The following is a 27,988-nucleotide window of genomic DNA, read 5'->3' as shown; positions in this document are numbered from 1 at the left end:
ATTGCCAATTTTTGATAACATTTTTTATTTATTTATACCGTCCCCCGCTCTGCTGTTCCTCTACCCCTTGCAATCCACTAAAAGAGGTTTTCCCATGTATTTTTGCCTACCTTTTTCCATGATCTATGCTCTCTCTTTCCTCTATTTTTGTGTCTGTGTGTTTTTGAAGCTGTGTTTTCTTTAGAGCGAAACAACAGCGGAATGTGTTTTTTGCAGTTGTGCTTTTTTGAGGCTGTTTTTTAAGCCAACTATGGTACTCCCCCCTGCACAACCTTTTGTGCTGTCGAAACACTACAAATTGTATGAAAAATGAACAATCAAAATGTGATAACAACTACAATGATGTCTGTGTGCTCTCTCTTGTTTCAATCTTCACGAATATAACACGAACAACAAAAATCTATCGCCCCAACAATATCTCTCTCTCAACCAACGAACAACAATCTCTCTCCACGACGAACTGCAACAACTTTAACTACAACACATAATGATTATATGACCACGAAAACTTGACAAACTAAATATTTGCTTTGATTTGATATCTATATTTGTTATTTTTACTGTTCCATTGTATATTTTATTTATGTTTATGATGCTTTTTGATGGTTTAATGTGTGATTTATTGTGTTTATAGAGTGAGTTTCAGTTATAAGAAATGTTTTATCGCGTTGAGACGCTCTGTGATTTAGTTCTTATTTTTTGGATGATTTTTGGATGTGTGTTGGGGAGTCAAAATAATATTTTGTGGCTATAGAGGGAGTATTTGAGTTACCAAAAGAATTTATTCTTATATTTATGGAATATACATATTTATAATTTTGAGAGACTTCAGCTCATTTTTAATATTTTTGTGGGATTTATTGTGCGTTTAGAGTTTATATACAGTAAACAGTATTTGTATAAGCTTTTATCAATGGTATATTTATCTTATTTTAGTAAACATTCTTAATTTCGATTACTTTCGGTTGTTTTACTTCAATTTTCAACACGGGACATTGTGTTTCCATAACAATTTTTCGCGTTAACAGAAGACAATAAAATCTTTATTGTTTATCTTATTTTGTGATATTTCCTTAAGCTTTGTGTTAAATATTCACTGTTTCGATTGATTTTCGTTTAAGTTTCGGTTCAGTGTTGCGCTTATTTTCTTGTGTTTGTGTATAAAAAAGTGTTGAAATCGATGTAAGCCTTAAAAGGTTTTTTTTCTGGTGTTTCCTAAAACTAAACTCGGTCCATACCTCCCTCCCTACTACCATACATCTACCGATTCGAACCAAAATCCAGTGTCCAATTTGAGCGAAGATTCCTACGATTATGTGTTTGGTGGTCGACGTAAGAATCCGCCCTCAACAACGTCACAACAACTCAAGCTGACATCACCGCCAGTACGATTGCGACCAGAAGGTAAGCATAAAGAACTGTAACCTTATGCTGCAGATTTTAAATATATATTTAATTTTCTTTGTAGACGCCTATCGTGGTGGTGCAGAGAATATACAAAACAACGGCCGTTTTTATCGTCATTCGTTTAGCTATGCCCCCAAGCGGCAGCGCCACACCTCCTCCTCGAGTCGGGATGATCGTGATCGTGAATCGAGATTGAGATGTCATGGAGAGGACGAGGCCACATTGCGCCAATTGCTGCTCGAGTATGTATCTCTCTCTCCCTCTCTCTAGCTAACTATCTATCTATCTCTATGCATATTTTATTTAATCTATAGAACCTGTGGAACCCCCTCTGAACTCTGCTTGTCCTAGATAATGCCTCATTAAGGGTCATTAATTTTGTTGGCTGGCAGTGTTTGGAGTGGGGATTCGGGTCATAAATATTCCCCGCAAATAAACAGCAATTGTATTTGCGTGGAATTTTTGTTTAATTTATGAAAACAATTAATGTGCTTCTATGTTCAAATATTTAATTATAATTTCAAATGTAATTTCGGGCTCTTTTTTCTGTGTTTTTATGTGACATTCTATGTCTGTATCTATGTATCTATGATTCACTGTGTGTTCTCCATTCCTTTAACAGATTTGTGTTCATTTAAGTGTGTTCCTCCTGTGTGTCCTTTAGACTACTGTCTTCTGTCAATTATTCATTGAGAGAGCGCATTGAGATTGAGGGGCATCATCAGCCATTGCCCATTGTGTGTGTTGTGTGTTGTTTCTGATACCCTCGATAAACGTACCCTCGAACAAAACCTGCGGGCACATACGACATTCACCAAAAAAACAAAAAAACGAGAGAGAAAGGCAAAAAAGCAACGAACCAATCACTATAATTCTAATATATGTACTAAAAATAATACCAAGATAATTAGCAACTAAAATACTTAACAACGGAGCAGGGATAAGCATAAAAAGCCAGCAGCAAAATGATGGGCACAATGCCACCCAGGTACATATCCATATCCACATTCCGCTTACTAGCATAACTAACTAACATAAACACTAACCGAGCATTCATTTAATTAATCACCAACTAACTGTATAATCCATCACAATCATCATGAACAGCATTGGCATTGTTCGAGCATCACTCATTTAAGAGTTCTTTCTCCACTCATTCCACGCTCATTCATTCATGGCAAAATCTGTTGCATCTGCTTCTGTTTCTGTTTCCGTTTCCGTTCTTGTGTGTGTGTGCGTGTGTGTGTATCTGTTAAATCTGTAAATTATTGCAAAAATTAGTGCTTTAATTAAATTTGGTGTGTTATTTTCAATTTGTTTGCTGTCATTCGTTTTGGTTTCTTTTTCCGTCACTTTTTTGCGGTAGCCTGGCACTTCCTTTTTGTTGCTCAGCAAAAACTGCAATCAAACATGAGAAAAAACTGTTCATCAAATGTCAACAGAGTCGATTGAGTGATTGAGTCAGTAAACAATTATTTTCCATCGCTCAGAATATTTTGATTTCCCATCAGACCTGTTCTCGGTTTTATTTCTTATCAATTATATTAAAGCAAATTTAATAAATAAAATAAAATTGAGTGCAGGCCTGAGCGTTGTTCTAACTTTAAAGCAGCCAGAAATTTCTACGAAATTTATTCGGATTATTTCGGATAATGTTTTGCTTTTTGGGGCTGTCGCTAAATTGAAGGCGCGGCTGCCGTTCTTCCATTTCTCTCACTCTGCTCTTCCTCTGCCTTCACACACACTACAAAATGTTGTACCCAAATGTCTAGTATACTATGTGCTCTTTTGTCATCCACTTCATTCACCTTTCTGTCTGTGCCACTCTGCCACTGCCACTGCCACAACAACAACATGAACAACAACATGAACAACAACAACAACTACATGAACGATGCAGCCACTCGCAAAGTGGTTTGGTATTCACGCCACTCAATGAGTATGCAATTTAGTTCCCAAAAACCAAATAAACTTCAATTAAATATCGAAATATTTTTGCTAATTCCCCCTACCACCCACTACCACCTCTTGTCTTTCGCTCTTTGTAATGTTTAATCCCCCTTTAACCTGTAACCCCTACTCTCTGCACTCTGCACTCTTCACTGTTTACTCTTCACTCTTCGCTCTTTCTATCTGTGTTTTTGGCACTCGAAATTGATTTGTTAATTATTCGAATATTTGCCACAACTCTGTCCTTTCTATTTTCCATTTCCATTTACCATCTGCATGCAACATTCAATTAGTATTCAATTATGTTCAAAAATATAAATTAAATTAGTTTTACCAACGAATAAACATACAAATACATCTCCAAAGGAGAGTGAGAGAGAGGGAGGAAGCTGGCCCCAGGAGAGGGTAGATGTGCGGCATCCCATGTAGTGCCCTCTCGAGGGGCAGACTGCCTGCTGCCTGGCTGTGTCATGTTTTTTATGACATGCCCAAAAGTGTTTGAGTGTCCATTAAGTCACAGTGCACACACACGCGCGCATACATTTGTAAATACAAAATCCATGTACAGTCATTGACAAACGTACTCGCACAGGCAGTCAATCAGCATGCGGTTTACTCTCCCCCACTCGCTCTCCCTCTCTTCGCTCCACTCTGCATGTCATCAAAGTTCATAATTAGCTCCATTCCCACTCTGCCTCCTCCACTCTTACCATCCACTAACCGCTCCACTCTCCACTGCCCCGTAGACGTGATCCATCAGTCAGTCAGTCAGTCAATCAGCCAGCCAGCCAGTCGTCACACAATATATTTTCTGGATATATGTTTTCACTTGTCAAAGCTGCTTCTGCTGCTGTTGCACGATGTGTTTCCATCAGAGATAAACCTCAGAAGCGTAAAATCTGTCGAGCTGTAAAGTAAATTAACAAATAAAAAGCCATTTACATGGCCAAATGAGAGCAGAAGTCTCCCTCTGCAGTCGGTGGAAAACGCATCGTGTAACAACTCCTAAATGTCCTTCATTTCGTTGTGGTTATCATTTTCATTTTCATTTAGTTTGCTGCAATAAATTACTGCACACACAGAGTTTTTATGGTTTCCAAAAAACACCCAAAAAAGAAAGGAAAACCCCAAACTAATTGGCGTAACGGTCATTCCACCAACAAAATTTACAAAAAAAAGAGAAAAAACCAACTAAAGAGGGAAAAAAACTACCAAAACAGTAAACTCCCATTAGAAAAAAAAACTACATAATGTTTGTTGCTATCTTTGTTGCATCTTTGTTGTTGCCTCCTCACCCTCTCACATTGGTAGGCACGGGGACTGGACAGACTCCCTCTCTGCCCTCGCCCTCCGCCTATGTCATTTGTTTTGTTTCCCATTGAAAAACATTTTGCTTTTCCGCATATGTATCTCTCTCTATAATAATTTATAGAATTTATAGAAATTGAGGAATATCCAACCGTAAAAAACAGTTGAGAAATTTCAGACAACAACAAAAGAACAAAAAAAAATCAACATCAAAATCATGAATTATGCAAATCATAAAATATTGCGAGACTCAGGAAAAATCAAAATGAAAATCAACGCAACCGCAAATAAAATTGAAATTTAATTCAGAAAATGTGATGCCAGCAGAGCAGAATGCCACGAGAAGTTGCAGCAAAATAAATGTTAGCGTTTGGTGAATGTCCTATATGCCAATTGGTTTGTCCGTATCCGAACTATTCCTTGTGTTTCCCCATATCCTAAAACAGATCGGATTCGACCTGTATGCCTCATCCAATCGGAATTATTCTTAATCGCATTATGCTTTTAATTTGCTTTAAATATTCCCTCAAAATGTATTCTGTGTGCATTGAAGTCTGAGCAAAATGTGAGCTGTAACTGATGTTTCAATGAGCAGAAAATTCTACCTCTAAGAAGAGACTGAAATCGTATTCGTACTCTTTGCAGAGGGTGGTTTTCCCTTGAGGAAGGTGGTTTTCCCACTTCCCATTGCTAATGTGATGGAAATCATCTGCCAAAAGGAATAATCCGTTGAGGACAAGTCCTGGATTTGTCTTTGAGCTTGCACTCCCTTTTACTCTTGTGACAAAATGAACCGAAAACCGAACAAATATGCGGCTTGCGGTGTCCTTTTCCGAGGAAGCAAGGAAAATGCACGTACTCGAGAGTTTAATGAATGCAAAAGCCAGGGGCGGAAGTGCAGAGAAAAGCGGAGAAAATTGGCAGAAAATTTATTAAATGCTCACGTATACAAATCCGTTATACAAAACCGAAAATTCCTGCAGCTGACAGAAGGACAACACGGACAATGGGACGAAGGTACAGTTGTGTTGTGCGTCTGCCAATACACATGTTGCAGGGGCAGAGAGACAGTGGGACAGGACACTAGGCGACAGCAGATAGGATAGCAATTGTTTTCATTGAGAGAGAACAATAACTTGCAACAACAGGATGCCAGCAGTGTAAGCCTCGGTCCTCAGTGGTTTCTAGGGTGTGCTGCCTGTCGGTTATGGGCTGTAGGCTGTGGGCTGTGGGGTCTGGGGTTTCGGTTTCTGGTTTTGGGTTTCGGTTCCGTGGCGTAACGTTCGCTGATGTATGCATAAAATAATCCTTTTATGCTCGGCAAAACAATGTCCGTGCAAATGCAAAACAATAACAATACTAACGACAGCAGCAGCGGCGGCAGTTTCCCCGTCGCCTCCGTACCTCATCCGCATTAACATAATGCGGAGGAGCAGCAGCAGCAGCAACTCGAGAGGCACGGCATGGACTCCGGGGTCCCATGCCACGTGTCGTATGCGCATTGTGTGCAGCCAACGCATAGATTGTGGCACGAAGTGCTGGTGACTATAATTTTAAAGATTTTGCAGAGGGTTATATGAGTTTTAGCAGATGTTTTACGAATCAGCAAAAGGATATTGCCATTCGCATTCAGGGTTTGAGGTTTGCTATCCGTTTGCTTAGGTGAAAATTCTATAGAGAATCCCCTTCAGTAGGAGCAGGGTATCCAGTGCTTCGATCCTCTATGGATAGCTTTTTTTGGCCATTGTTGCCATTTGATTTAGATGCCGGCTCGTTCGCCTGTGTTTTGTTTGTTGCATGTTTGCTTGTTTGCTTGTTGTACGAACAGCATTCTCTTCAACGACGCACAAAAAGCAGCCCGAATATGGGGATATGTATATTCTGGGAGCCAAAAACTAATGCAAACAGCGCGCGCCAGCGATTTGTTTTCTCTGATGAAAATGTAAATCTGATGCATTTGATGGGTGGGTGAAGGGAGCGGAGGGAAAGGGATAGGATCCTGAAACATAAACAGGATTAGAACTAGAACAAAAAAAAAAAGAATCCAAACAATAGGAAGGGGGAACGGCATTGTATCTGTAATAAATGTTGGCTGCCTCTCGGATGTGGCAACTTAAAGGGATGGCCCATGGCCCACAGCTCTGCAACGAGTACACGAGACTACGAGACCATCAATTTTTCATTCTTTCTGGATTGTACTTTAGCATTTCGACTTTCCCATTACTCTTGGGCCTTGGACCTTAACGAAATATGCCAACAATTTAGTTGAAGTTACTTTTTTATGTACTTAGTCGACTGCCTGGCCCTGGCCCTGTCCCTATCCCTGTCCATTGCCTTGCCTTGGCTTTTGTTTACGTATTTGTTGGTGGAACGTATAACCCACTGCTTCTGCATCCTTGCGTGCTGCCTCTGCCTCCTTTCCTGCTCATCCTTCGTGCTCTCCGCTTTATTTTTTTGTGTTGTTTTACAGAAATCCTTTCGTTTGCTCTTGGACTTTTGCCACCAGAAACAGCGCCACAGCACAGCGCAGCTCCACACTCCCGCTTCAACCAAAAGCCAAGGCCTGCGCCTGTCCCTCCGCTAAAGAGCCGCCCCAAGAAAGGAGCTGCTGTTGTTGTCTGGTGTGCGTTTTCTCAGCATTCTCTTTTCCCCGTTTTCCCACTGGCTCCTTCCCACGTTTTTCCTACCCTTTTCTGTTTGCTGCGTTTTCCCCTGCCTCTTGATATTTATGTTGCCGTTCCCCATTCCCCCTGCCATTCCTCAATAATTGCATAGTTCAGTAAATTTTAATGCAAGCGGTCATAAATAATTTCGTTTTCTGTGTGTTTTTTTGCGAAATAAATTACGTATACGTTGTACACGCTAAATAGCCCTTTATATACGCTATACGATACAAATACCAGTAGGATTTCGGCCGAAATGAATGCCATGTGGCGTATCGTACGACTAAAGTGCATTTTCTGCTTGATATTTTCTTAAACTTTGACTGCGACTCCAACTGCGACTGCGACTGGACAACCCACTTGCCAACGTTGCGTGACCTCTTGGAACTGCTGCAACTGCTGGCTGTGTGGCATGCAACCCCATCGTTTGTGTGTGTGCAATTGAATTACGTTTCCACATTGTACAGTTTGCAAAAGCAAGTTAGCGTGATGAGCATGAATCTATCAGCGAAACTCGATGAGCTGCAGCGAGGCGATCGACACCTGGAGACGACAGTCGCCTTGTGCGAAATTCGCACCCAGCTCCAAGAGCTGACCAAATCCGTAGAGTCCTGCCAGAGTGAAGTCTCAGAGGTGAGCTTATACACTCTATTCATTAAGAATATATTATAATATTCCCCTGTCCAACAGGTCAAACGTGATATGGTGGCCATCAAACATGAACTGGACACCGTGCAGCAGGTGAAGGAGGAGATTGAGGAGCTGCGCGAATATGTCGACAGACTGGAGGAGCACACACACCGACGGAAGCTAAGACTTTTAGAACAAGTTTGTAGCTTAAATTATTTGCCATGTTGTGTAATTAAATACTTGAATTTCATTTCTCTATCTCATGTACTACAAACCGAACTACACCACCAATGAGCCAAAGAACCAAAAAACCACCAACCACGACACACTGCCACTTGTCCAATAAAACCTCATCCATCCACCCACTAAAACCACTCAACCATCCACACAACCATCTATGCCACAGAGCCACCCTGTCACCCATCCATCCATCCACATGTCACACGCTCCACACACACACACACCACACATCCACTGACAGCAGAAGCTGCTATGCCTAAAGGATTGGAATATATATTCCAGATTTTGGGGTACCAGCTTCTGCACATCCCACAGATACACACATACAGACGGCTTTGTCATCAACGTACTTTATCTTGAAATCTTTTGAACCGAAGTTCCATTAGCAGGAGATGGAAACATTCATCTTTGAGCCGATCTCCTGCTAGTGGAACAATGGTATTTACATTTTAAGTTTTTGTTAAGTTTATAAGCGAAAAGCTTCGAAAATAAAATTAATCTTTTACGAAACTGTTAATTATTTTGTTTATTTATAATTTAAATATTAATTTTGCTTTGTAACATCCCACCAGACAGACAGACACTCTTCATTCATCAGAGTTTTAACTATGATTTGTATTATGCCTAAGTTTGAATTAGAATAATAATTGGCCATAGCGTATGCTTAGAGAATTAATCAATCAATCAAACGATCGATCGATCGATCGATGGATTATGGACATTGAATATTGGTTTTACTGTACCGCACACTCGTTTGTTTGCAAAGCGTTTGATGGACCCGCACAGAACCACCCCCCAAGAACCGAACCGAATCCTTAAATGTCCTTCCGTTGTCCTTCCCTTCGGGCAGATGTTGTACAAGACTAATGGATGGCAATCTCTTTCTTTCCTCGCACACTTTTCAGGGTCTCACCTTCTTCCTCACGTACTCGATCTTCTCGGCGGTGCTTGGCATGCTGCAGTTCGGCTACAATACCGGCGTCATCAATGCCCCGGAGAAGAATATCGAGAATTTCATGAAGGATGTGTACAAGGATCGCTATGGCGAGGACATTAGCGAGGAGTTCATCCAGCAGCTGTACTCGGTGGCAGTCTCCATATTTGCCATTGGCGGCATGCTCGGCGGTTTCAGTGGCGGCTGGATGGCCAATCGTTTTGGCAGGTAAGTAACAGTTATATATTGGCTCAAAGATATAGATAATGCAGATGTTAAATCTCTCTTTGGATCCACAGAAAAGGCGGCCTACTGTTGAACAATGTGCTTGGAATATCGGGTGCTTGTTTGATGGGTTTTACCAAAGTTAGTCATTCCTATGAAATGTTATTCCTTGGCCGATTTATAATTGGCGTTAATTGTGGTAAGTATTACATATCTGATTGAATATATTTATGCTCGAATCTACTCATATCTTAATCCATTCCTAGGCCTCAATACATCTCTAGTGCCGATGTACATCTCGGAGATAGCGCCACTGAATCTACGCGGTGGCTTAGGTACTGTTAATCAATTGGCTGTGACTGTAGGTTTACTATTATCCCAAGTCCTGGGAATCGAGCAGATACTCGGCACCAACGAGGGCTGGCCCATCCTCCTTGGCCTGGCCATATGTCCAGCAATATTGCAACTCATTTTACTGCCCGTCTGCCCAGAGTCGCCACGATATTTGCTGATTACCAAGCAATGGGAGGAAGAGGCACGAAAAGGTACCGAGAAATACTATGAATTACTTTGACCACCTCTAATCTTTCCTTTATTTTCTTGTAGCTCTTCGACGGCTGCGCGCTTCTGGCTCCGTCGAAGAGGACATTGAGGAGATGCGCGCCGAGGAGCGTGCCCAGCAGGCCGAGAGCCATATATCCACCATGGAGCTCATCTGTTCGCCCACCCTGCGTCCCCCATTGATCATTGGCATTGTGATGCAGCTGAGTCAGCAATTCAGTGGCATCAACGCCGTCTTCTACTACTCCACGTCGCTGTTCATGAGCTCGGGCTTGACGGAGGAGAGCGCCAAATTTGCCACGATAGGCATAGGCGCTATAATGGCAAGGATTAACGATTACTTTATGGCTTAAAATGTATCTAATATATGTACCTCTTTGCCTTAGGTTGTAATGACACTGGTGTCCATTCCACTGATGGATCGCACGGGTCGTAGGACTCTCCACTTGTACGGCCTTGGGGGCATGTTCATCTTCTCCATATTCATAACGATTTCGTTCTTGATTAAGGCAAGTATACGAGTGGCCAGTATATGCTGTAGCATATTATACATTAGCCTTGTATATGTGTTCCCCGGAATGTGGAATGTGAATGCGGAATGCCTGCAGTTTTGTGCCCTTTTTTGTGTGTCGCATTTGCATATGATTTTAAAGGAGAAACTACTTTATCCCCCTACTTATATATACCCTTTAGCTATAGTATATACATCTGCATATCGTTCAAGCGAATGCGTGTGTGTTTTATAAATATTTGAATATTGATATGAATATTTTATGCATGAAGTTGTGTTTAAACAAACCCCAATGCCAGTAGCCATAACCCCCTAAAAAGAGCTAAGCAGTGAAAAACAACAACAACAAAATACTCACTCACACACGCACATACTCAACACTCACACAGCTAAACACTCAAACCCATGCAGACATAGATACACTCAAAGAGAAAGTGAAAGAGAGGAGGGGGCACACACAGCATGACAGTTGTCCCGCGCGTACATTTCTCTATAAATTATTGATGTGAGATATATATTTTGAATTTATACCGCGATGAATTTATTGCCTCTGCTGCTAGAGCTCCCTTACTCTCTCGGCCATTAAATTTTGTACCTGTTTATCATACATTTTACATACATACATATGTACATACTTATGTACAGTGGTAATTTATAGGCCGCCACTTGATATCGCTTTTATGGGTTATTAATTATCGTTAGCATACATACATTACATATATCCCTTGGCATTGCATGATTAGCCTCTCTCTAAATGTTTATTGAATATTTAAACACATAAGCTAGTACCATAAATTAGCGTTAGTTTAAGCCTTTACGATTTCTGTAATACTCTCTGCACGTTGCTTGCCTTTGGAATGCATTTTTGAGTTGTGTATTTGACTAATTTTTGCGTTTGCCTAGCCTTAAGTTGTTGCACGAGTGAGAGCTGGTCACCCGCAGACCCCACAAAGCAGAGCCAGCGCCGGCATTCGCTGGCATCCTCTACATTGAATAGAGGAACAGCAATTGCCGGTGTTAGTGCTCCCCCAAGGATCCAGCTCCCTCGTGCAACCTGTCCCCTGCCCCTTATTTAAAAGCTATTCTCGACTTGGCAGGCTTTCGCCCACCCACACACAGAACACAGAACAACAACCAAGCCAAACACTCACTCGAAATCGAAATCAGTTGACGAATCTGTTTTCCGTTGAAATTATTATATTATTTATTGCTTATACTTTCGCTTTGATCAGGCCAGCAAAAAGAAACGAAAATTCTATTAGAAGCAATTAAATCCACACAGTTTCAAAGGCAACAAATGCAATCGAACACAACTCTGCAAAAACGTTTATCGGACACGGCACCCTGTTTCCACTACTGCCAATAGCCAACACTCACACTGAGACGTAAATGTACAAAAGATAGAGCCAGAAGCAGAAAGAGCACTCGCGCAGAAAACTCAATCGCTTTCCAATCAAAACACAAACGAAACACAAACTCTCAATGTCGACTTAGACTACGATTAAAGCTTACTTTTAATTTAATTTAAGTTTGATTTAGTTTAATTTTGATTACTTTGTAAGATATATAGAATCACGCTCTAATCAATAATATCCTAAGCAGCAGCACAGAAAAAGACTCGAGCGACAGTTTGTGGTAAACGGTAGCAAACTCTTTGAGAACCAAGAACCGAAAAGCTAAGAAACTATACAACTCCCAAACTAACTATAATCTCAACTCAACTCTCATGCATAAAAGAAAAGTCAGGAATAATGATTCTTTAGGGTTATGATATATATTTTTATTCTTTGTTTGATGAGTTCTCATCAATCTCCTTGATTTGATTTTGGTTTGAACAGACAGTTCGTTATACGTTGAACGAGTAACGAGAGAACAAGCAGTTCGAGTAGCTGTTTATTCTCTTTGTTAAGCGTAAAACGAGTTAAAGGTATTCAGGAAAAGAAAAAAACGTCAAAGAGAAAGCCTACAAATCATCGAGAATGCGATTACTATGCCATTTTGTATAGGAGTTTTTTGGTTACGTACAGGAAATGATCGACTGGATGTCCTACCTATCGGTTGTGGCCACCCTCGGATTTGTGGTCTTCTTTGCCGTTGGCCCCGGATCCATACCCTGGATGATCACCGCAGAGCTCTTCTCCCAGGGACCCCGACCCAGTGCCATGGCCATTGCGGTGCTAGTGAATTGGATGGCCAACTTTGTGGTTGGCATTGGTTTCCCCAGCATGAAGGTGAGTGAGAAGGCTTTAACTATGATTTGATTAACCCCTCTAATTCCCTCTTTTTAGACTGCTTTGGAGAACTATACGTTCTTGCCGTTTAGCGTGTTCTTGGCCATCTTCTGGATATTCACGTACAAAAAGGTGCCCGAGACGAAGAACAAGACCTTCGAGGAGATACTCGCCCTCTTCAGGCACAACAATGGCAGGTATGTGCTTCCGATTTCATTCTCAAACCTCACGAATCTGCACACGAATCATGGCAATTTGTCGACGAAGTTCCTGAAAAACTCTCTAAAAGCAATCTTCCCCCTAATCCCCGCCTAAAAAAATCAAAACTCTGATGAAGAAAAACCCCAAAAAACTGAACTAACTCTGACCTTTTTCTTAACATTTACTTGGAAGTTTATTATGCGGTTTGCATACCCCTTGATTTTGATATTACCCCTTGAATCGAAATGGATAATTCTTTATCGACTCAAAAGGGATCTTCTCTTGATTTCCTTTTTCTTTTACAAATTTGTTCTCTTTTTTGTTTTGATTTATGCACAATTTTCGTTCAAAAGAAAATAACTCTCTCTCTCTGACTTGAAATACATTCCATTGTAATGCCCCGATTTAAAAATACAAAAGGACTTTTCGAGATAGTAGACTGTACGGGTAAGTCCACCGATGCATGAAGTCACACCGAAAGCTACCTATTCCCCATCCAAAATGCCCGCAAAGAAAGTCTCAAACAAAATCTCAAAGAATCCGAATCTGATGCGTTTCTCCGCTCTTCTTCTAAACTTTTAAACCGTAGCTATCGTATTTGCTGTACTTTATTTAGCAACATTTATGTACATTAACCAAAACCAAAAGAAAAACTCAATTGAAATCCATATGAAAAGTGCGCTCAACGTTTTCTATACAATTTTTCGGCATGTCGCTTAACAAAACTTTGCCTGTACTTCTCGTTACTTTGTTACGTACCACCCCTTTAAAAAATACATAAAAAACAAAAACAAAAATCAAGTGGCTGCCGTTTAAAGCAAATCTAAACAAGAAACCAAAAGAAATCCATAGCAAAATATATCCAAAAATAATAAATACCCAACAAATATCTTTAATATGAACTTTAAACTCTATTCTACTCTCTAACTTCTAACTCTCTCTATTGCATAAACTCAACCTACTCGTTTAAAACAAATATATCTTGTACTTATAAGAGCCGCCGCATCTTTCATCATGACTCGACTCCTTTGAATCATGACTCATGAATCAGCGCCCGAACCTCTACCTCTCATCTCCGACTCATCATCGAATAAAATTGGTTTAGTTAACCGGCAAAATGTCATCTGCCACATGCCCACATGCCACACAATCCATACCACCAAACCACCCAACCAATCCACACACACGCACACTGATTATGTCTTTGATTATGTCTCTGTCCCCCCTCCCGCCACTCCACACCCCGCGTTTCTAGTGAGGATAGTGTCAACGAGAACAATGGCTCCACGGCCACGGCGGAAATTGATATATCGCTGAGGGATGTTGAACCATCGCCACCCTCCCCCGGCAAGGGGGATGCTCTCACCAAGAGGAACAAAGTGCAGTGAAACACTTTCTCTATGCTCCATCCTCTGTTCCCCTCTGGACCCCCTTTGTGGGACCCCTTTTGTGGGAGAATGCGTCTTGTGTCTAGCAATTATTCCGATCTTAGCATTAATTCTAGCCTAAATACAATTTTGTTTCACGTTTTTGTTTTTTTCATTATAAATAAACTTAATTTTCTTAGAGATTTTTAGTTGATATTTTTAAACTTAATTTAATTTTTAATTAACTTAAATTTAGTTTTAAAGCCGCGCCTAATAACTTCCAAGCAGCAGGCAACCCAAGAGCTCTTCCAGCTGAAAGAAAAAACACACCCAAATGGACCCTTAAAGCAGAAAGAACCCTTTACAGAACCCTCTCGCTCGGTCTTGCTCTGTGACAGTCTTTTTGTGACTTTAGTACCCGCCCCTTTCAACCCGGAAAATTGCTCTCATTAGTTTTTTGCAAAATTACAATTTTACAATACGTTTACACTTAAAACATAATCGTAGAGTGTGCGAATTTCAGGAGTATGCTAAACTGCACAAATAGCTTGGAGCCACAATCAATGAATTCTGGCATCGAGCATGCCGCCTTGATGGTATCCGAGGAGAAGACCCAACATGACTCACGTAAGAATCCAAAAAACAAACCACCAATACACATACACACACACACACAAACCCTAGAATCCAAACACCCACCCAAACCAACCGAAAAAATACCACTACACAAGTTTTCACCTTTTGTTTGAGTTTGAACTTCCATTCCGGTTTCTGTTTCTGTTTGAGTTTGCGTTTTTAATATCCCCATTTGTGGACATTTGCTCCTCATTATTTGTTGTGCAAATTGCTCGAAAACAACATACACAAATATTTGCATATCCTACCTACTATTCATGTTTTAAAACAAATACACAAAGATGCAGATACAGATACAGCCTCACACTCCCTACCTTTAGATCAACACAAAAGCAGGACTCTTGGCCCAAATAAAAACTGTTTAAAAAGACAAACGTTTCACACACAAAATACAACATTTCAAGAGCAATTATGCAACATTTCAGTTGTGTTTCAGTTATTTTTTGTTTTAAACATAATCTAACTACCAACATCCAATCATTCCACTCATTTTTACAAGACATATCTACATATATCTGTGGTGTAAAAAAACTCTATTTGTGATTATCGTTTGCATATAGCGTATTTTTCTTGTTGAATTTTCATTTGGAATGAAACATTTATATTTTATTTCTTTGTATATTTAGCTGCTTGTTCGTGTAGAAAATTGTGATCTTTATATTATAATCTTATAATTATTATAATCTATATTCTACAATTGCGAAATCGATGTGGTATTCGCGTATCTGGTAGATAAATTAACTCTCAAATTGTTTATTTATGAATTCTGTCACTGAAAATCGAAACAAACTTTGAACCATTGGAAACCAAATCAAACAATCAATCATCAATCGACAATCGACAACTGGGACCAAAAATACACTTGCAACACAACCAAATATTGTATGTAACCAACCGCAACAAAACAACCAACAACCAACAACCAACAACCAACAACAAAACAAATCTGGCGACAATATCCGATCTGAAACTTGCATGAAAAACCAAAAACAAACAACAAAACACCGAAACGAAATCTCCTATTACTTGTCGTTTAATATGTAATAATCAAAGTCTTTGGTACGACCTCGTTCTCATTGACGGTTGAAGGCATGGGTCCCTATCCCTTAAGCGACAGCACCAATCTCCTGGGTCCCGCATCGAACACCCACAGCTATGGGGCGGCCTCGACCGGAGGAGGAATGGGAGTAGGAGTAGGAGTAGGCGGTGGAGGCCTCGGTGGAGGAGGCTCCTCTACGTGCTACACGAACTATGGCACAAATATACAAACGCCAGTGGCAGCGAGAAAGTGCTACCACAACGAGTCTGACTACGTGGGCGACGACAGTTTCCGCCGGCACTCGGCGCACGGAAGAATGTCATGTAGGTTGCAAAAGGCACACAAAAGCTAACCAAAAAGCACCCCCCAACTAACTACTCGTATTCGTATTCGTATTCGTACTCGTACTCTTGTACTCTTTTGTACTCGTAAAACACCCAATCACGAAAGCATTTACATGAAAATGCCCAGCGCGTGCTGCTTGGAAGACCCGCCGCCAGTCAATGCACTCAATGCACCCCAAACAAAAATCGAAACTAGAACTATGATAACTAACTATACAAAATACGTATATCTAGAACTACTTAATGCTGAAGCTAAGGCTGCCACCACGAGCTACATTACGTACTCGTATACTCGTAGAAAGTCTCGATCGAATCTGCTTAAACAACTTGTTTTCATTTCGTTCCTTTTATAGTTCGCAAGTGAAGAGAATATCTACTTGAAAAACTTGGGATCAAGCGAACCAACCGATTGGCTAAGTAAAAACTGGGCTCCAAAGCCCTCAAACCCACCACACGCACTTCTCTCTCTAAAAAATCTACACTCACTCGAAACAATATTCGTACACCACAAGATACAATGCTCTCGCGTACACCATCCGAATCACACAGAATCACAGATCAATAGGAAAAGTGCCAGTAATCACGCACAAATTATTAGCCATTAGAAAGACGATTTGAAAGTGAAAACTCAAGACATCTTCATCTACATTAGAATTAAAACGTTTCATTGGCATACATTTTGGGAGCAGAAATAGAAAAGTATTTCAGGCGTGTTTCAAATTTCATGAAAACAATATTTTTAATTTTATTTTCCAATTCATTTTGTTGCAAATGAAGCTCGTAACGCGGCTGTAATTCCGTTAATGGTCCCCCAAAATTGATTGCCAGTAAAACTTAAAAAGGAATCAAAAGAAAGTCCTCACTGTCAGTCAATCGTTTAATCAGACCATCAATCAATCACTCAATCAATCGAAGCCCGTAGCGCGCTCCCCGCCCCCATCTCAACATCATCGATGAAAGTACGGAAAGTTTTTCATTTCATTTTCTCGTAGAATATTTGCATGAAACTTGAACAAGCGTTTATTTTCCATTGATTGCATGCGTGTTATTGGCATGTACTTTTTGCATGCACTGTGTTTTATTAGTGAGTGAACGAAACCACAGCTAAAGAAATGAAAATACAACGCCCAGAAAACAACAAAACAGAAAAAAAGAAAGAAATTAATAAGAAATACTCGAACCGACACGCAAACGAATTGAAACCCCGAATTTGGCGGCTATATTAATCGCTTTTTGTATTCTCGATTTGTTTGGTTCTTCCTCTTTTGATTTGTCACGATTTCCGTTGTTGCCACGACACTGCCACTGCGCTTCACTGCAGCTGCTTCCGAGCGATTTTTAGACGGCGGCCGAAGTACACACCAGGGCCGGAGCGGTGCCTCTGCGCCCCATCACCTTCGTCAGCAAGCACCTGTCTGCCCGAACAGCGGGCCTTGACTGAGGAACGCCTCACCTCCTGAAACTGCCAGTGTTCGGTCCGTGAGTCGCGCTGATGAGATGCCAATGTCCATGCAGAAGCAGCAACAGCAGTCGCATCACCAGTCCCGATATGCCACACACGAATACGTACATTGTAGCCATGAGAAGGATGTTGTGTGTGATCAAGCAGCCCCCTCGCAGCAGCAGCAGCCACAACAGATGCCACAGCAACAGCAGCAGCCACCAGCGCACAGTCATAGCCACAAGCCGAATCACGAGCCGAATCAGGAGACGGTCTCCATCCTATCACACTGCCACCAAATGCAGCAGCAGCAGCCAGTACAACCACTGCAGAACCAGCCACGCAAGCCACACAGCCACAGTCCGCATCATAGTCGCCATACCTCACCGCACAGCCATCACTCACATCATCATCATTACCGTAGACGTCGTCGCCAGGGCAGCGGCAGTCTGCCAGGAGCTCACACGCATCACTCGGGGCACCACTCGGTGGCAGGCACCAGCACGCGCCATGGCGGTGTCTGCGCTGCCAGTCGTCGCCATCGCTCTGTCACGGATGTGTCCACCAATTCCTGCCAGGATCCCAGCTGCGCGGATCGTGAGGTGCAGGAGATTATGGTGCGCAAGTCCTGCTGCACCTCCTCCTCGCGCACCGAGCTGGCCCAGTTCTTCGCCGAGGATCTGTATGGCTCCTCCTCGAGACGCCCCAGCAGCTGCTGCACCAGCTCCGACTACTGCTACCAGACAGACTCGACGAGTCTCTACGGCTCCAGGTCCTCGCTCAGCCGCAACAACTCCATCAAGTCAGCCTCCGCAGCCATGCGGAAGCAGCAGCGCCTGCAGCATCGCCAGCCCAGCTACACCTCCATCTCCTTGCGGGGATTGAACGCCAGTCATCCGAACAGTCAACTGGGATCTCTCACCTCCATCTTCGACAGGGCCAAGCAGATGGCGGCGGAGCTTAAACCCGGAGAGGATGCGGCAGGCTCTACGCTGGAGAGGCAGAGCTCCAAGGGAGCTTTGAGCAACGATCTGCCGGAGTATGCCTGCTCGCCTTCACCCATCCGCTGGAGTTTCCTGGCCGACGGCAAGTCGCCAACGGACTTTGAGGGCGCCGTGGGAGGAGGAGAGGAGGAGAAGCTGGATGCCTGGCAGGTGCCCGAGCCAGAGCCCGAGAAGAAGCCCTGCAGGAAGATTACCAGCGCAGAGACGGCCTGCTGGAAGAGTGGCTCCGTGTACGATGAGGGTCCCAGTACCTCGGCAGCGGCTGCAGCCCGGAAGCGGCGCGGCAGCAGCTACCACTGCGAGTTCGAGGAGGAGTCCACGACGGTGCTCTTCCACCAGGACCCAGGGGAATCGTTCAACAACTGCTGCAACAACTACATTCAGTGCAACAGCTACCTGGACCAGGACCTGCAGATCACCAGCGAGGACATCCATCAGTATTTGTCCAAGGGTGATCCCACGGCCACGGATGTACTCAACAACTCGAAGAACTATCCCTTCCAGCCGAGCAATGCGCTGGAGTTTCAGTACAAGAACAACTTCCAGCAGGGTGGCGGAGGCATCGGCGGCGGTAACAACAACAACACAAATACCACAAACACAGCCTCCAGCGATGCGGGGGAGTGCTTCCAGAGCTACAGGGCCAGCTCCAAGGAGACGAATCTCAACCAAACAACGACGACAACAGCGACGGCAACGACTGGCACCTCAACGGAGCCAATGTCCCCGACAAACATCAACCTGTCGACGAGCTCGAACAACATCAATATCGTGTTTAGCAGCAGCCTCGAGCGCAACGCCAACGAAGTGAAGTTCATCAACAACCGAAGTGGAGGAGGAGGCTCCACCACAGACGAGAGTGGAATGGTGGGTTGCGAGGGACATCATGCGGGATATCTGCCGTACACTTACCCCAGCTATGACTACACCAACATGTCGGGCAACTCGCACTTTGAGAAGTCCCTGGGGATCGATGAGCTGCCCAAGGAGTTCAGCGGCTGCCAAGTGGATGCCTCTACGACCAGCGAGCATTCATCGTCGCTGCCATCGCCACAGCCGCTCTACCATCACCACCATCATCAGCAGCAACAGCAGCAGTTCCATCACTTCGAGTCCTTTGATGCTGCCTCGGAGCACAATCTGCTGTCGCAGCCCATGTCCCCGAGTTCGCCGCTGTCGGGTTCGGTCAATCCCGCTGGCGACGACGACTTTGTTCAAATGCATCACTATCACGCCTCCAGCACGCATTCGCATGCCCATCACCACTCGCAAACGCAATCGCACCCGCAAACGCAATCGCACCACAGTCACGCCCATGCTCACACCCACGCCGCCCATGGTCATGGCCACCCAACAATGTTGCCACAGCAGGGAGCACATGCCACGCGCTACGGCGACCCCCTGGCCGGGACGGGGGTCTTGAAGAGAGTGCGCAAGCGAGCACGCAACTTCCTGCGGAAGAAGTAAGAGAGTGATCCATCGTCCCATCCCATAGATTCGCCTTACTTTGGACGAAAGTATCTGGTGGTCTCGAAGTCTCCACAGACACCCCCACGACAGCAGCAGCAACTGGAGCGGCGGACGCAGAGCCTGGACGAGGACTGAGATGATAGTGGGACAGTGGGGCAGTGGCTGTACATCAGCATCGCCCTGGCGGCCATCATCATCATCATCGCGACAAGCAATAACTGAATAATCCCCACAGACTGGTTGCAGAAACCCCTGTGGATATATCTTTTAAATTTAATTACAATTTTTACACTGCCAAAAATGAGAAATGAGAAAACGAAAGAAAGTTAAGGTTAATTTTGTGCTAAGCCAAACAAGAACTCTGTTGCCAGCGAGTCAAATCACAGACACACCACAAAATGCACTCCACAAGCAAAAATGAAACACAAATCACAGATACACAGGCATCACGAATCACAGCTACAAGAGATAGAGGGAGGGGAGAACAGGGAAGGAGTACCCACATGCAGAACAACGACTATTTTAATAATTAATGATTGATGATAATGACAAAATACTTAAGTACACGTACGCGTGCACACACCCGGAACATTTGTATATTCAAACTTAATTATTAAGCGACGGTTTTGAAATTTGCGTACTTAAATTGACTAAAGTTAGCGGACATAAAGATAGATGGAGATACATAGGATACATTATAACATAGCGACATAAGAGAGTACGAGGCAAATGGAAATAATAATGCACCCCACTACTCCGCCACAGATAGAGCGGGAGGGAGAAGGTATGGGAACGGAGTAGGGAATTCAATCTAAAATCTACAAGTTAAAGATACATTAGGCTAAGGGATGCACCGATTGCATCGGAAGCAGCGCCACAAGATTTAGAGTTTCAGCAACTGCAACACACGCAACGTGCAACGTGCAACTAAATAATAAATTTAACAATTACAAATTAATAACCAAAAGGAGCAACAAAACAACCGCAGCAACAAGGCAAACTGTAGTTTTTGGCACAGTTAAGTTTAACGCAGTGAACGGAGAAGCAAAATGCAGCAGAAAGTTGAGATTTTAAGATCGAATTATAAGCAAAAACACCCACACAAACACACAACAATACTCGTACAATATACATACTTAGATACGAGTATATTGCATAAGGAGTGGAGGAGTGAAGGGTGGTGATTTTTGTTATCATTTATTTGATATGCGCAATTTTTATGATTGAACGATGACTTTCTTCAGGGACTGCTTGCGATTTTTGTAACAAAGCAATAAGCCGTTTTTTGCTCAAATACCAAATACGATTCGATTCAGTTCTTTTACCCCAAAAGTAAGACCCATTCCCATATCGTTTATTGGGAGCTTTGAGTCTCCCAACTTCCCGCAATATCGTTTTCTGTGTGCATTATCCCACACCCCAGATTATCCCCCAAAACAACTGTCTTCCAATTATGTACTCGATATATTCGATAGTCCTCTAATCTCCTCAGTTTCGCTTTCGAAAAGAAAAGAAAAATGATCAAAACTTAATGAAAACTCGAATATACATTGATTGATTTCCAAACACATATGTATGTATAGCCGTTGAATCGGAAGTACCTTGCGAAACACGAGATGAAAACTGTATATATCTATATATATATATAGTAACTGCTGTTGATTAATTAATAACCTTTAATTTATGAGTAAACTATAACTAAAGGAAACCTAATTTGTAGTGAAACGAAGGAGAATCATTACGAGACATAGTGAACCGAAAATAATAATAATTATAAATGCACTGCCAAAAACAAAGGTTTTACGTAAATGAACAACAAAAGTAGATCGGACATAAACAGATGATATGATAGATAGAGCACAGGGGGCGAACAACGTTCAATAAAAACAAACCAAAAACAAAAGATGAATAAATGAAAAATGATTAACTGCTGTAAATATAAGAATGAATACATATAGAGAAATCATAGACATTTTTTAATGGCACATAATTAACGAATGAGCGCATGCAATTTGCAGATTTTTTACATTATTTTAAATGAACTAAGCAAAACTAAAACCAAAACAAAAGCAACAAAATAACAAAAACCAAACAATAATGAGTTAAAACTACGAACAAAAAACGAAACCAAATTAAAATGCCAAGCGGCTGCGATTTTGTAACAAAATCAAAAGAAAATAAAAGGCAACACAAAATGTTAACATTGCATAAAGTTTAAACGGAAAACAAATAATACTTTAAAACAAGAACAACACGAACAGCAGACACGGAACGGAGATAGGAGATAGGAGAACACGGTGCTGGCAACGGAAACGACTACGAAATGAAGCTAAAGGCCAGGGCCAATCGATGGGGAGATCTTTTCCAATCTTCAGAATGTATATAACAGAGCAACAGCATACTTATAAACAGCCTACAATCCAACAGAAACACGGAACGACTAATGCAAGCTAAAGAAATTATCTAATATGAGGTATGAGAGGTGGGAGGGAAGTAAAGTAAAGTAAAGCAAAATAACTAAGCCGAGGCATACCATTTTTAATGTTCACGTAGCGAGACACAAATTTACCAAGAAAATACCTTAAATACGAGTACTTTGGAGATGGACAGATGACAGTATAGCAAATGGAAACGGAAATGGATATATAGGATGCGATAATCGATAATAGCATTAGAGAAGAGAGAGCGCTATAAAAAAGAGGAGATGAGATGAGATGAGGTGGTGATGTGCCGTTTTGAGATATAACATACATATAGCAGAATTAAACACAATTAGCGCAAGACGATTCAGAGTCGAGTGCACTGACATTTATCCCCCTAGAATGATATTGTTTTTTTTACCTATTTGATTTGTTGTAGCATTTGTCATAGCCACATACTATAGTTGTGTATATAACTAGTTAAAATTGTGCATAAAGAACGGTTATCTTAAGTATATAAATACACGTACATACACACAGAAAGGTGAATATTAGACAAAGACAAAACATACAGATACTGAGATACCGAGACATGGATACAGACAAAAGACACAGATACTGAGACAATGGATAGACACTAATGTTGTGCAGCGCAGCAGGAGGATGGATAATGCGAAAATAATAATTCTATTATTAAAAATATACAACAATAAAACTTGGACCTAGGTATATGATTCTGAATTTAAATAATTTTTAGTAAAGCAGAACAAACCGAAAACCGAAAACCGAAAACAACAACAAAAACCAAAGCAAAACCAAAAACCAAAACAGACGAAACTCTAAACACTTGAATGAAAAACAAATTACATGAAAACCTTATAGAAGAATACAAAAATTGATGAATTAAGTAAAGGTAAAGGTAATAATTGCTCAATTTAGCAGAGAGTATAAATAAAGAATTATACGTTAAGTAATAATTTCAAAATGCAGACAATCTCTTCACTTTTGGCTGGGTGTGCGATAGTCGTCCGATAGTAATCGATAAACATCGATGAATGCGCATCCACTGCGCATGTGCTGGACCCGAACTCGTGTCAGATTCATTGACAGCTTCTGCAGCTTCAAGTGTATATACATACCTGGCGGATACACCTAGCGAACTAAAGGTCCTGCTGCAGTGGCAAATGTTTCCAAAATGAAATCGAAAATTCATTAAAATGTTGACTGCCGTTCGTCGGAAATTTCGGCTTGGAATGCAGCGAACGGTTCTCATTGCGGTGCTGCTGGCGGTAGGCCTCTTCAGCTATGCCTTCCTCAACCTCAAGTTCTGCTTCAAGCTCATGTCGCACAGGAGTCTCAATCTCATGGTGAGTGCTACGAAATTTCATACCAAATCATCTCATTAATTTCCCTGTCTCTGGAAAAACAGTGCCAGAAGTTTGAGCAGCAGGAATACAGTGGTTCGCTGTGCGAAGAGCTCTGCGGCACACAGTCCACCTTTGACAACTTCCAGTGTCCGCTGAACGACATGAAGACCATTCTGTTTACGGCCGAAAAGAATGGTGATATGTATGCGGTAAAGGTAGGTCGCGTAACTTCGGGGCGTTGTCATGACTACCAATTCCGTTCATTACGCCCTTTTTTACAGCTGGCCAGGCACAACGATGATGAACTGAGCTGGAAGAACACCAAAGGGGAGGCGATTTACCCAAAGATTGAAGAGTTTCATGAAATTGTCAAGCTTCACATTATACTAGCCTACAATGTCACCCTCGACGACAACATGGTGAGAGTCTACGAACGGCAGGGCCAGGGTTGGTCCATGGCTAACTTTTTCATTTACTTTCAGATACGCGCGTTGGTCAACCAGGAAATTGCCGATGACAACTCACAGCAGATGGTTAGCTTCTGGCGACTGTTCAAGGACAACAACTACATGATGGGGAAGCTGTTCGACGAGGAGTCTGTATTCCCAACAGTGCTGGGGTCGTGTGGTCCCTACTATGCCACCGAGGGACTGGAGATAGTGCAATCAAATCCCAGCATTATGCAGTATTTGTAAGTGCATCAGATATCCATTATGCTCAACCTGTAACATTCTGAATCTCCTTCAGGGCCTCAAATCGTCAGCAGCGGCTTAAGCATGCCCTCAACATCATGGAGTACATCTTCCGCATGGATGAGATGAAGCCAGAGCCGTTGAAAATGTGCAAGATGCAGGTGAATCGATTTGGCACCACGCCCGAGCGTCGCCTCAAGTATCAGAGCGCCGAGCACGTGTACGTGGAGAGTCAGCTGGACAAGCGACTGTCCCGTGGGGTGAAGTGCCAAAGCGACAAGGACTGCCACTTCCACTCCTGCCGCGGAATGTGCAACGAGGAGCGACATGCGTGCACCCACATCCAGCAGAACAACAACTTCCAGATATTTTGTGAGCACATTCTTCTGGGCGGGGGAACCTTCCAGCCTGGACTCTTGAGTGGTGTCCGGCTCACGCGACCCATGCAGAAGGTGCTGAAGATGTGCGTGCAGCCGCCCAAGGAACATCAGGTGCCAGGACGCCAGCAAGCGCCAAATATGCAGCTCGCCGTGCGGCTCTACAATGATCTGAAGCAGCTGTACCAAGCAGCGGCAGCGGCTGCAGGAAACGAGGCTGGCGAGGACGGACCAGGACCCCGTCAGATTGAGGAGCATAGCGGCGACTAAATGTAATAGTAGAAAGTAGATTAATTGCTGAGCAGCTTTAGACGACAGCTTGCTCAAAACTGATAGCATTTTTACGAGTAGTTCTAATTAATTATTAATAAAAACCTAAATAAACCAGAAATATACAAAAAATGCACCATGTCATACTTTTGGGCTGGCCTGATAAGCAGAATATTTAATTTAAATGTATTAAAAAGCTGCGGCATACTTTTGGGGTTTATTTTGTAAACAAGTGTAGCATACTTTCAGGATGATCCTTTTAAGAATTTTGTAACAAAATATCGTAAAAGAGCCATGTCCTGCCATCCTTAAGGTCCTTGAGGTCCTTCATAGATTCAAATGATTCTTGAGATTCTTCTGCTTACGAGGACTCCAATCACGTCTGGATCGGATAAGAAATGGCGAAATTATCGAAATTTTATCCTTAATCCTTGATGTCCTTGAAGCGAAAAGGATTGAAAAGGATCGGGGAAGTTGTCCTGATTACGAAAAGGTATGGCACATCCTGATCGGCCCACAAATAAAGGAAAGAGGAAGAAAACAAAACTGTCCTGTTGTTGTTGTTCTCAACATTTTTTGTTGTACAACAAAAATAGCTTGTTGTACAACAAAAGTTGTTTTTGTTATTGTTGTACAACAAGAAAGTGTTTGTTGTACAACAACCACAAGTTAGCACAGTGGCGCCCCCGCCATCACAACGGCCATTTCTGGAACTATAAAATTCGTTTGCACAGTGGCGCCCCCGCAATGGCGACGGCCATTTCTGGAACTAAGATAGCGTAGTTCGAGAATTGGCCGCTCTGTGTTGTGGCGCCATTGTGAACTTTTGAAATTACTTGAAATTACTGGCCAAAAACTGCTCAATTTCCTGACAAAGTACCAGGCGAACAGAAGTCAGCAGAAAGTAGCTGGTTTTTATTTTTTCTACTGTGTCAAAAGCTGGATGCTATGAAACCGCAATTATTTTTTTCAGTTGGCCAGTTTTTTTGTTTTCTTCTTTTCTCCTTTATTTGTGGACCGATCAGGATGTGCCACACCTTTTCGTAATCAGGACCACTTCCCCGATCCTTTTCAATCCTTTTCGCTTCAAGGACATCAAGGATTAAGGATAAAATTTCGATAATTTCGCCATTTCTTATCCGATCCAAACGTGATTAGAGTCCTCGTGAGCAGAAGAGTCTCAAGAATCATTTGAATCTATCAAGGACCTCAAGGACCTTATGGATGGCAGGATATGAGTCTTTTACGATATTTTGTTTAAACAATTCTTTAACGGGCATCCTGCAAGTATGCTATGCCTTTTTAAAAAGTAAACCCCAAAAGTATGCCGCACTTAAAAACAATTATTTTCAGCATCAATAAACTCCAAGCAAATGCCATGGTTTCGGGCAATTTCCAATAGATGGTGCTTTACGTGTTGCGAAAGCGGTGATGCAGCGCAACATAAGGCCGAGAAAAATTGCAAGCACCAGCACCATATGAGCGAGAGGAGGATGTATCAGGACCTTACCGGAGACCTGCCCAGACCAGAAAGCGCAGGCAAATCATAAGAACATCAAAGCTTATAATATATAATATTTATTTCGATATTGAGGCCAAGACTTAAAGATAATGAACAGAAAAGAGCGAGTAGTTAGCCGCGAGGAGAGCGCCTTCCTGGTACCGCGATCTGCCCGAGCTCGGGAATGTTAAGGAACATTGGAGTCAGCAATTGGATATGTTGTGGGGCTGGGGTGTCAATGAAGGAATTAGAAGAAAGGCAGTGTAAACTTCCTTCATAGCACGTCCTTTATGTCAATTTTTTCTGCAGTAGCAGGCATCCATCTCTGAAATGGATATTAAACATAAGTCATGATGTCTCAGGCAAGCTTTCTTCGACCTATTATCACCTTATCCAGTTGATGTCGTTGAGGTGGATGGTCCTGCACAACTACGGGTGCTATCCTTTTCGAACTTGCCTGTACTCTCGGACGCTATGACACGGCATGGACGCGTCCAGAGTTCAAGCAGCCATGACATTGGTATTCTCCGTCAGGCACTGCCTCGTTCATATTCTAGAATATTAGATAATAATTAATGACTGGAACTTTACTATTCGGTTTCATACATACCACAACGTCAGAGTCTCAGATAATCCCGCTCAGCACCCGTATTCAGATCTTGTCGCTCCCGTGGTAGAGCTCTTTCTGCATATGTATGGATAAATATATGAACATAAGTTAATAAAGAAATAAATGAACTTGTTTTATTGAAATCTGTTAAATGGCAGTGTAAAGTAACTTAAAATCGAAGTCCACACCTGATTATTGGGTGCATATATCAAAAGAGAACATCAACTGGAGTTTCGGCAGACAACAAAATGACAACAAACCATAACCTAGTAGATGTGCAATCCAGGGGAACCGCAACACTATTGATTCATAAATCAAAAGCCTTTTATGAATGAAGAAAACAAATAGTCCGTCCCCTTGCACCTTAGCACCACTTCTGCACAAGAGAAGTCGGCATCTGTCTCGGCATCGGCCCCACAGCAGAAGGAGCGGGAGAAAGACCAGGACCGAGCCTGGTTATTTATGAGCCAATAACTTTACAACTAAACGCTCATCTACATTTAATGGCGATAATTTTTGACGCAATTTGAGAAACAGACACACCGGCGGTCGATCCCTGGCTCTTGGCTGGCTCCCATCCATGGTTCCA

General features: G+C 42.3%; 2 protein-coding genes and 1 long non-coding RNA gene across 3 annotated transcripts in view; 2 read left to right on the top strand and 1 right to left on the bottom strand.

Annotated features, from left to right (window-relative positions):
• Positions 1 to 20,580, top strand: part of LOC117894182 (glucose transporter type 1) — a 77,655-nt gene extending 57,075 nt beyond the window's left edge. Inside the window, 13 exon segments of the mRNA XM_034801087.1 lie at positions 1,285 to 1,404; positions 1,469 to 1,649; positions 7,796 to 7,961; positions 8,019 to 8,156; positions 9,104 to 9,360; positions 9,432 to 9,556; positions 9,624 to 9,902; positions 9,964 to 10,241; positions 10,305 to 10,427; positions 12,436 to 12,660; positions 12,718 to 12,857; positions 14,752 to 14,855; positions 17,569 to 20,580. Coding sequence (XP_034656978.1) covers positions 1,285 to 1,404; positions 1,469 to 1,649; positions 7,796 to 7,961; positions 8,019 to 8,156; positions 9,104 to 9,360; positions 9,432 to 9,556; positions 9,624 to 9,902; positions 9,964 to 10,241; positions 10,305 to 10,427; positions 12,436 to 12,660; positions 12,718 to 12,857; positions 14,752 to 14,855; positions 17,569 to 20,159 — 4,727 coding nt within the window. The 3' untranslated portion in view covers positions 20,160 to 20,580.
• A 2,358-nt stretch (positions 20,581 to 22,938) lies between these two features.
• Positions 22,939 to 25,404, top strand: LOC117894193 (divergent protein kinase domain 1C). Its single transcript, XM_034801109.1, has 5 exons — positions 22,939 to 23,949; positions 24,012 to 24,164; positions 24,231 to 24,368; positions 24,432 to 24,640; positions 24,697 to 25,404. Exons 1-5 carry the CDS (start codon positions 23,800 to 23,802, stop codon positions 25,286 to 25,288), a joined length of 1,242 nt encoding a protein of 413 aa, XP_034657000.1. The 5' UTR covers positions 22,939 to 23,799; the 3' UTR covers positions 25,289 to 25,404.
• Positions 25,405 to 26,843: 1,439 nt separating this feature from the next.
• Positions 26,844 to 27,482, bottom strand: LOC117894204. Its single transcript, XR_004648859.1, has 3 exons — positions 27,400 to 27,482; positions 27,178 to 27,342; positions 26,844 to 27,114 (listed from the first exon to the last, which is right to left on the bottom strand). It is a non-coding gene; the product is annotated as an uncharacterized LOC117894204 (long non-coding RNA).
• Positions 27,483 to 27,988: the final 506 nt, after the last annotated feature.

Source organism: Drosophila subobscura, chromosome J (genome assembly GCF_008121235.1).
Source record: "Drosophila subobscura isolate 14011-0131.10 chromosome J, UCBerk_Dsub_1.0, whole genome shotgun sequence".
Lineage (NCBI taxonomy): Eukaryota > Metazoa > Arthropoda > Insecta > Diptera > Drosophilidae > Drosophila > Drosophila subobscura.
The sequence above is the reverse complement of the archived record's forward strand: the minus strand, read 5'-3'. Positions and strand labels throughout refer to the sequence as shown.

What these genes read in the sequence shown, in the direction of transcription:
- LOC117894193 (XM_034801109.1), top strand. Translation starts at nt 23,800, where the DNA reads ATGTTGACTGCCGTTCGTCGGAAATTTCGGCTTGGAATGCAGCGAACG. An exon ending in ACAGGAGTCTCAATCTCATG is followed by an intron (nt 23,950 to 24,011) that starts GTGAGTGCTACG and finishes CTGGAAAAACAG; the next exon opens with TGCCAGAAGTTTGAGCAGCA. An exon ending in CCCAGCATTATGCAGTATTT is followed by an intron (nt 24,641 to 24,696) that starts GTAAGTGCATCA and finishes AATCTCCTTCAG; the next exon opens with GGCCTCAAATCGTCAGCAGC.